Source organism: Salvelinus namaycush, chromosome 37 (assembly GCF_016432855.1).
Source record: "Salvelinus namaycush isolate Seneca chromosome 37, SaNama_1.0, whole genome shotgun sequence".
In the NCBI taxonomy this organism is placed as follows: domain Eukaryota; kingdom Metazoa; phylum Chordata; class Actinopteri; order Salmoniformes; family Salmonidae; genus Salvelinus; species Salvelinus namaycush.
The window spans coordinates 31,463,549-31,473,548 of NC_052343.1; the positions used below are offsets into that span (position 1 = coordinate 31,463,549).

General features: G+C 46.4%; 1 protein-coding gene across 1 annotated transcript in view; it reads right to left on the reverse strand.

The window, feature by feature from the left end:
* The window catches only part of invs (inversin), a 42,594-nt gene that overhangs the window by 5,395 nt on the left and 27,199 nt on the right, over window positions 1-10,000 (reverse strand). Inside the window, exons 11-18 of the mRNA XM_038976493.1 lie at window positions 6,727-6,812; window positions 6,427-6,573; window positions 5,862-5,968; window positions 4,426-4,635; window positions 3,194-3,417; window positions 2,257-2,567; window positions 1,664-2,004; window positions 547-746 (exon numbers count right to left, since the gene is read on the reverse strand). Coding sequence (XP_038832421.1) covers window positions 547-746; window positions 1,664-2,004; window positions 2,257-2,567; window positions 3,194-3,417; window positions 4,426-4,635; window positions 5,862-5,968; window positions 6,427-6,573; window positions 6,727-6,812 — 1,626 coding nt within the window. The remainder of the gene's footprint in view (window positions 1-546; window positions 747-1,663; window positions 2,005-2,256; window positions 2,568-3,193; window positions 3,418-4,425; window positions 4,636-5,861; window positions 5,969-6,426; window positions 6,574-6,726; window positions 6,813-10,000) is intronic.

The following is a 10,000-nucleotide window of genomic DNA, read 5'->3' on the forward strand; positions in this document are numbered from 1 at the left end:
ATACACCTCCCTATACTAATTCTATACAGATATTAATATCTTCAGTGAACTATACACCTCCCTATACTAATTCTATACAGATATGAATATCTTCAGTGAACTATACACCTCCCTATACTAATTCTATACAGATATTAATATCTTCAGTGAACTATACACCTCCCTATACTAATTCTATACAGATATTAATATCTTCAGTGGACTATACACCTCCCTATTCTAATTCTATACAGATATTAATATCTTCAGTGAACTATACACCTCCCTATACTAATTCTATACAGATATTAATAACTTCAGTGAACTATACACCTCCCTATACTAATTCTATACAGATATTAATATCTTCAGTGAACTATACACCTCCCTATACTAATTCCATACAGATATGTTGGAGTTTGAAGTCGCAGCTCGGCAGTAATGCACCCATTCACAGTAGGCGACTAGGCGCTGTTAAGAATTGGTTTATTTCTAAATGTTAACAGTTCAGAGTTGAAACAAATTAAAGACAGAATCAAACATTCTGGACAGAACGCCAGGCTTTACCATAGATGCTTTGCAGCACTGAGCTCTTGGCTGCTGTCTTGGTGGGTGGAACTCTGGCCTCAGGCTTGGTCCTAATAGGGGTGTGACCAGGGAAAGCCGGCCTATCCCAGAGCAGCTGGATCAGGAGGGAGGCGACCTCAGGTGGCTCCACTCTTTTCCCAGCACCAAAAGCCTCCCTCAATCTGCCTCGCACATGGAACCTACACACAAACACACCCAGAACACAGTACATTATAGAGGCCTTCATTTGTCCAACCTATTCGGTTCGTATATTACACAGCACATGACATTTGGACATTATTCAGTTCACTGAAAAATGTTACAGGCATCCCTGGAAAAGCTGGTTTAAGAGGGGTGAGAAATAATAATGTCCAACCTCAGGGGTTCCACATGGCTCAATTCTGGGTCCGCTACTCTTCAGCATCAATACATAACACTTCCTCTAGGGGAACTGAACCCGGCCATGGCATACTTCAAGAGCTTAGTAGAAAAAGCGTATTACTTGTATACTACAATTAAATCAGTACACGCATCCGCACGCACACACATCTACTGGCGGCTGGGAACAGAGCGCTTTCCGATGTGGGGTAGTAGATCCTGAATGAGAGGCTGCTGGTAGCTATTAGAATGGCACGCCTGAACTTTTAGCCTCTCGTTAAAACACTGAGAGGGCTCCAGATTATACCCCCTGTCTCCCCCACCTCCCCCTCTCTCCCCCGTCATGGAGGTGTTGATGGTAGGAGGGCAGGCAGCCAGACCACAGAGAGCGAGAGGGGGAGACGCTGTGTGTAAGTTGGTGTGTGTGTGTGTGGAGGGAAGACACATGTGGGCACCACATGGCACTGCCACACTCTCTTGGTAAGAGAGAACGCTACTGTGGAGCACAGTATACCCCCCCCCCCCCTTTCAACCATACACACACTTCCTCCAGGCTGTTTGGGAAGCCATCTCAGAGCCAACCTTGGTATCAGGCCAGAGAGAAACTACCTGAGCACCTCTGCTTTGGCAAAGGGGCCACAGGCTCTATTCCATGGCAGTACTCCCAGTACTAGCTCAGCTTGGAGAGGGAATGGGAAGAATGAAAAGCAGACCATCCCTGGTCGGGCTTCAACCTTACCTCCTCCAGGCTCGTTGGATAGTGCAGGCAGCCTGGTCTCTGTCCCGCTCCCTGGGCTTGCTGCTGGGGCGGTGTGACTGTGTGGAGGCTTTAGTGTGGTTCTTGCTGGAGGAGGTGGTATGGTCTGTGGCAGGGCGTGTTCTGTGTCTGGGGTTGTGTGTGTTGGTGTGTGTGTCTCTCTTGCTTCTAGGGGTGCGTTCCCTGGTGCTGGGGGCTTCTTGATCCATGGTGGGGCGAGTAGACATGTTTGTGTTGGATGGAGTGTGTGTGTTGGAAGGAGTGTGTGTGTTGGAAGGAGTGTGTGTGTTGGAGGGAGTGTGTGTGTTGGAAGGAGTGTGTGTGTTGGAGGGAGTGTGTGTGTTGGAGGGAGTGTGTGTGTTGGAAGGAGTGTGTGTGTTGGAGGGAGTGTGTGTGTTGGAAGGAGTGTGTGTGTTGGAAGGAGTGTGTGTGTTGGAAGGAGTGTGTGTGTTGGAAGGAGTGTGTGTGTTGGAGGGAGTGTGTGTGTTGGAGGGAGTGTGTGTGTTGGAAGGAGTGTGTGTGTTGGAGGGAGTGTGTGTGTTGGAGGGAGTGTGTGTGTTGGAAGGAGTGTGTGTGTTGGAGGGAGTGTGTGTGTTGGAAGGAGTGTGTGTGTTGGAGGGAGTGTGTGTGTTGGAGGGAGTGTGTGTTTTGGAAGGAGTGTGTGTGTTTGCAGAGGTGAGTCTCTTGGTCCTGGGTGTGGTGGGGGGTCTGTGTTTTGGACTGGGGGGTCGGCTGCAGCCTGCAGGAGAGAGACGCTCCCTGACCCTAGACCCCTGCGCAGGGGGCATGGGGTCAGAGGTCACTGAGGGGTGAGGGGTCACCACGGGGTCAGGGCCTTTGGCTGGCTGCGCCTCCTTCCCTCCCCTGGAGGGTCTGCTTCTATGTGCTGAGAAAGGGAGGGAAGTAAGAGACTGAGAGAGTGGGTGAACACGTGTGTGTGTATATGTGTGTTAGGTTTGGGCGGTTTACCGTATATATACCGTAGTCCAGGGTTTTGGAAAAAGCCACGGGATGGTTTTTCAATACTGACAATACTGTTTAAACTACTTCTTTTTTATACATTTGAATATTTCTAGCTACTTTTTAAGTAAATATCTGCAGTCAACTTGTGCAATATGGTAGGAGATAATGAAGATGGCATTCATAATTTCACCTGTTTTTCATTGAGCGGATCTGATTAAGCTGAGCCGCAGGGCACCGGTCTATGACCCGTGACATGAAGGGGCAAAAGCAGTGAGGGAGGAGCGCCCTTCTCAAACGGAACAGTAATGAGTAGGATTCACATGCAAAAGTCATTGCTTTTGATCAAAAAGGCTTTATCTGCCTTCCCAATGAAAACTAGTTTGGTGTCACCTTGATTGGGGAGGACGGGCTCATAGTAATGGCTGGAACAGAATGAATGGAATCAAATTCATCAAACACATGTTTGATAACATTCCATTAACTCCATTTCAGCCATTATTATGAGTCGCCCTCCCCTCAGCAGCCTCCTGTGTGCGTGTATGTCCGTACCTCTATGTTTCCGTGTCTCCTCTTTGCTATTGGTCTGTTCTGCTTTGGAGGCTGTATTAGCCCCGCCCCCTGCCTCTCTCTCATACACTGACAGTTCCTTCATAGTCTCAGCCAATGACAGCTGCTCCTGCTCAGCGCGGGCCAATAACATCCTCTGTTTCTCTGTTCTGGCCAATGAGATTTGCTGCTCCGCCTCCCGCCTCCGCTGCTCCTCCTCGCGTTTCCTGAGTGACATCATGACACATCTTACACACGTCTCACACACATACACCCTAACCCTAGTTACAGCCTTATCTCAAAACCCTACCTAAACCCTACCGCTGGACCAGCCCTGACCAACATCACAAACTAGTCCTGACGTTACAAAGAACAACAGGAGAATCCTTTCAGTAATCCAAGCCTAATAGGAGTCCCAAGCACACAGAGACCCTTACAGGCCATTTATTACAAACAGTGTAGAATTATAAGAGAGGGATGTGTGAGCAAGAGAGAGAGAGAGAGAGAGAGAGAGAGAGAGAGAGAGAGAGAGAGAGAGAGAGAGAGAGAGAGAGAGAGAGAGAGAGAGAGAGAGAGAGAGAGAGAGAGAGAGAGAGAGAGAGAGAGAGAGAGAGAGAGAGAGAGAGAGAGAGAGAGAGAGAGGGAGAGAGGGAGAGGGAGGGAGAGAGGGAGAGGGAGGGAGAGAGGGAGAGAGGGAGAGAGAGAGAGAGAGAGAGAGAGGGAGGGAGAGAGGGAGAGAGAGGGAGAGACAGGGAGAAGATGTATGTGTGTGCAGGGATGACAGGTGGAAAGATGGATATGGAGAGAGTGTGACTGTTTCTATATGGGTTGGGGGAATAAGACAGGGAGAGATGGAGAGAAAGGGAGAGGAGAGAGAGAGAGAGAGAAAGAGAGAGAGAGAGAGAGAGAGAGAGAGAGAGAGAGAAAATAGATAGAAAGAGAATATGTATGTGTGTGTGTGTGTGTGTGTGTGTGTGTGTGTGTGTGTGTGTGTGTGTGTGTGTGTGTGTGTGTGTGTGTGTGTGTGTGTGTGTGTGTGTGTGTGTGTGTGTGTGTGTGTGTGTGTATGGCATGATCTGGTTGACTATGATATAGTTATTGACAGAGAGTACTGAGCAGACAGGGGATGGATCACAATGCTCATTTCTGTGTGTGTGTGTGTGTGTGTGTGTGTGTATGTGGTTGTGTGTGTGCGTGTGTGTCTGTGTGTGTGTGTGTGTGTGTGTGTGTGGTACTTGGCTGCGTCCTTGCGTAGCTGTTCGTGTCTCATCAGTAGTTGTTTCCTCTCAGTGAAGGCCTTGCGGACCGTGTATCCTTTATACAGCGCCTGGATGGAAGCAGCAGCGATGTCCTGGATGGCCGCTATAGACAGAGCTCCATGCTCCAACATGTACTGAGTCACCTCACTGTGTTCCCCTAGGAGGGCGTAGTCCAGGGGGGTGTACCTACACACACACACACACACACACACACACACACACACACACACACACACACACACACACACACACACACACACACACACACACACACGCATGCTTCCTGTTCTTAAGTTTTTTGCTTCTGTACACCAGCTTCAAACAGCTGAAAATACAACATTATTGGTTATGGAAGATATATTTCACAGCGGTTTAGATGGTACAATGATTCTCTACGCTATACTTGGATGTTTTGTCACATAAACTGATATTATAATTAGAATTTTAGTAACCAGGAAATGGCGGAGTGATTTCTGCATAGTGCCTCTAACCTAATGAACTTGCTTTGTGAAAAACAACACACATAGAGAATAGATTCACAAAATTCATTCAGAAAATTACAACATATAATTTTACATTGATATTTTAGTCATTTAGCAGACGCTCTTATGCAGAGCGACATACATTAGTGCATTCATCTTAACATAGCTAGGTGAGACAACAACACAATCGTAGCAAGTACATTTTCCCTCAATAAAGTACAGGTAACTGACAAAATAAAGGAAACACTTGAGGAAATGAGGGATACAAAGTATATTGAAAACAGGTGCTTCCACACAGGTGTGGTTCCTGAGTTAATTAAGCAATTAACATCCCATCATGTTTAGGGTCATGTATAAAAATACTGCGCAGGACATTATTTTGGCTACCATGTCTATGTCTCCATAGGATGACAATGCCCCCATCCACAGGGCACGAGTGGTTACTGAATGGTTTGAGGAGCATGAAAAGATGCACACCACATGTCATGTCTGTCTCAGTCACCAGATCTCAACCCAGTTGATTCTGGAGCGGAGCCTGAGACAGCGTTTTCCACCACCATCAACAAAACACCAAATGATGGAATTTCTCATGGAGGAATGGTGTCGCATCCCTCCAAGAGTTCCAGACACTTGTAGAATCTATGCCAAGATGCATTGAAGCTGTTCTGGCTCGTGGTGCCCAACGCCCTATTAAGACACTATGTTGGGGTTTCCTTTATCTTGCCAGTTACCTGTAGTTATCAGTCAGTGCCAGTAGAAAAATACAAGTAGGCCACTAGGTAGAGAGACAGCACAACAACTAAACTGCCTTAGCAAGACAATACCAACAGCTACTTTTTGAATCTAAATCGATACTTGCTGCTGTTGTAGGAGTTGATGTCCTTCCAAACTATAGACGAGGCACTTCCTGATCATCCACCTCCTCCTCACCTCTCCTCGTTGTGTTCCATGTGGTTGGGGAAGGCATTAGAGTTCAGCAGCAGCTTCACAGCATCCAGATAGCCATTGTTACAGGACCAGTGGAGAGCTGTCCTGCCCTGCAGACACACACGGTAGAACAGGACCAGTGGAGAGCTGTCCTGCCCTGCAGACACACACGGTAGGACAGGACCAGTGGAGAGCTGTCCTGCCCTGCAGACACACACGGTAGGACAGGACCAGTGGAGAGCTGTCCTGCCCTGCAGACACACACGGTAGGACAGGACCAGTGGAGAGCTGTCCTGCCCTGCAGACACACACGGTAGGACAGGACCAGTGGAGAGCTGTCCTGCCCTGCAGACACACACGGTAGGACAGGACCAGTGGAGAGCACTTTGTGTCTGTGTGTTTCTGTATATGTACTGTATGTCTGTGTGTGATTGTGTGTGTGTGTGTATGTACTGTATGTGTGTGTGTGTGTGTGTGTGTGTGTGTGTGTGTGTGTGTGTGTGTGTGTGTGTGTGTGTGTGTGTGTGTGTGTGTGTGTGTGTGTGTGTGTGTGTGTGTGTGTGTGTACCTCTTTGTCCTGTATATTAGGGTCGGCGTTGTTCTCCATGAGTAGTACAGCCATACAGGTGATGTACCCTCCATAAGCAGCACACTGGAGAGGAGTCCTGCCTGCCTGGTCCTGGACGTTAGGACTGATCCCATTCTCCATCAGCAACTACCATGACCATCACACTGAGGTTACAGTACCAGACAACCGGCTCAATGACCTGAACAACACACCCTTAACACAGTCTATAAGGAAAGGAAATTAAGACAAATGAAGAAGTGTTCAGGGATAATAAAAGTATATGAAGGTGAAAAGACAGACCTGGCAGACTTCAGCGTTCCCCCCCAGAGCCGCCCAGTGGAGAGCAGTGTGTCCATCTAGATCCACCAGGTGGACACGAGCAGAGCCTACACAATGAAAATCAATGAGGCATTCTTCACCATAGTAAGCCCACCGAAAATCCTGCATTACAAGAGCATGGTACACTAGTGTAGACCTGTATGACTCAGTAGGTAGAGCATGGTACACTAGTGTAGTCCTGTATGACTCAGTAGGTAGAGCATAGTACACTAGTGTAGTCCTGTATGACTCAGTAGGTAGAGCATGGTACACTAGTGTAGTCCTGTATGACTCAGTAGGTAGAGCATGGTACACTAGTGTAGACCTGTATGACTCAGTAGGTTGAGCATGGTACACTAGTGTAGTCCTGTATGACTCAGTAGGTTGAGCATGGTACACTAGTGTAGTCCTGTATGACTCAGTAGGTAGAGCATGGTACACTAGTGTAATCCTGTGTGACTCAGTAGGTAGAGCATGGTACACTAGTGTAGTCCTGTATGACTCAGTAGGTAGAGCATGGTACACTAGTGTAGTCCTGTATGACTCATTAGGTAGAGCATGGTACACTAGTGTAGTCCTGTATGACTCAGTAGGTAGAGCATGGTACACTAGTGTGGTCCTGTATGACTCAGTAGGTAGAGCATGGTACACTAGTGTAGTCCTGTATGACTCAGTAGGTAGAGCATGGTACACTAGTGTAGTCCTGTATGACTCAGTAGGTAGAGCATGGTACACTAGTGTAGTCCTGTATGACTCAGTAGGTAGAGCATGGTACACTAGTGTAGTCCTGTATGACTCAGTAGGTAGAGCATGGTACACTAGTGTAGTCCTGTATGACTCAGTAGGTAGAGCATGGTACACTAGTGTAGTCCTGTATGACTCAGTAGGTAGAGCATGGTACACTAGTGTAGTCCTGTATGACTCAGTAGGTAGAGCATGGTACACTAGTGTAGTCCTGTATGACTCATTAGGTAGAGCATGGTACACTAGTGTAGTCCTGTATGACTCATTAGGTAGAGCATGGTACACTAGTGTAGTCCTGTATGACTCAGTAGGTAGAGCATGGTACACTAGTGTAGTCCTGTATGACTCAGTAGGTAGAGCATGGTACACTAGTGTAGTCCTGTATGACTCAGTAGGTAGAGCATGGTACACTAGTGTAGTCCTGTGTGACTCAGTAGGTAGAGCATAGCACCACATACAAAATGACTATAAGTTGAATGGCAGATATTATTGAATAAACCTCCCAATTCACAGCTTTATTGACAATGTTTTGATCCGAACCGGATCTTCATCAGGTCAAACAAACTGAGTGTTCACATCCCCAAATATACACATCCCCCTCACATCCCCAAATATACACATTTCACCTCACATGCACATGACGCATGGTAGGTGTGGAACAAATTCTATTCACTTTGCGCATATTTAATCATAATTAATCACAGAGGTACATACGGTCATAAAGGATTACAGACATCAAAAAAAGATTACTGTTGCCTAGGTTTTTAACTTGGCCCAATTTGTATGTATATAATCGTTACGTACCTCTGTGATCAATTATGATTGACTATACACAAAAGTGAAATGACACACACCGTGCTTCATGCACATAATGGTCATGTGAGGGGAAATGTGTATATTTGGGGATGTGAGGGGGAATGTGTATATTTGGGGATGTGAGGGAAATGTGTATATTTGGGGATGTGAGGGGAAATGTGTATATTTGGGGATGTGAGGGAAACGTGTATATTTGGGGATGTGAGGGGAAATGTGTATATTTGGGGATGTGAGGGGAAATGTGTATATTTGGGGATGTGAGGGGAAATGTGTGTATTTGGGGATGTGAGGGGGAATGTGTATATTTGGGGATGTGAGGGGAAATGTGTATATTTGGGGATGTGAGGGAAACGTGTATATTTGGGGATGTGAGGGGAAATGTGTATATTTGGGGATGTGAGGGGAAATGTGTATATTTGGGGATGTGAGGGAAACGTGTATATTTGGGGATGTGAGGGGAAATGTGTATATTTGGGGATGTGAGGGGAAATGTGTATATTTGGGGATGTGAGGGGAAATGTGTATATTTGGGGATGTGAGGGGAAATGTGTATATTTGGGGATGTGAGGGAAACGTGTATATTTGGGGATGTGAGGGGAAACGTGTATATTTGGGGATGTGAGGGGAAATGTGTATATTTGGGGATGTGAGGGGAAATGTGTATATTTGGGGATGTGAGGGGGAATGTGTATATTTGGGGATGTGAGGGGGAATGTGTATATTTGGGGATGTGAGGGAAACGTGTATATTTGGGGATGTGAGGGGAAATGTGTATATTTGGGGATGTGAGGGGAAATGTGTATATTTGGGGATGTGAGGGGAAATGTGTGTATTTGGGGATATGAGGGGGAATGTGTATATTTGGGGATGTGAGGGGAAATGTGTATATTTGGGGATGTGAGGGAAACGTGTATATTTGGGGATGTGAGGGGAAATGTGTATATTTGGGGATGTGAGGGGAAATGTGTATATTTGGGGATGTGAGGGAAACGTGTATATTTGGGGATGTGAGGGGAAATGTGTATATTTGGGGATGTGAGGGGAAATGTGTATATTTGGGGATGTGAGGGGAAATGTGTATATTTGGGGATGTGAGGGTAAATGTGTATATTTGGGGATGTGAGGGAAACGTGTATATTTGGGGATGTGAGGGGAAACGTGTATATTTGGGGATGTGAGGGGAAATGTGTATATTTGGGGATGTGAGGGGAAATGTGTATATTTGGGGATGTGAGGGGGAATGTGTATATTTGGGGATGTGAGGGGGAATGTGTATATTTGGGGATGTGAGGGAAACGTGTATATTTGGGGATGTGAGGGGAAATGTGTATATTTGGGGATGTGAGGGGAAATGTGTATATTTGGGGATGTGAGGGGAAATGTGTATATTTGGGGATGTGAGGGGAAATGTGTATATTTGTGGATGTGAGGGGAAATGTGTATATTTGTGGATGTGAGGGGAAATGTGTATATTTGGGGATGTGAGGGGAAATGTGTATATTTGGGGATGTGAGGGGAAATGTTATATTTGGGGATGTGAGGGGGAAATGTGTATATTTGGGGATGTGAGGGGAAATGTTATATTTGGGGATGTGAGGGGAAATGTTATATTTGGGGATGTGAGGGGGAAATGTGTATATTTGGGGATGTGAGCACCTACGTTTTTAAGGATGCGTGTATGACCACAAACTCTTCA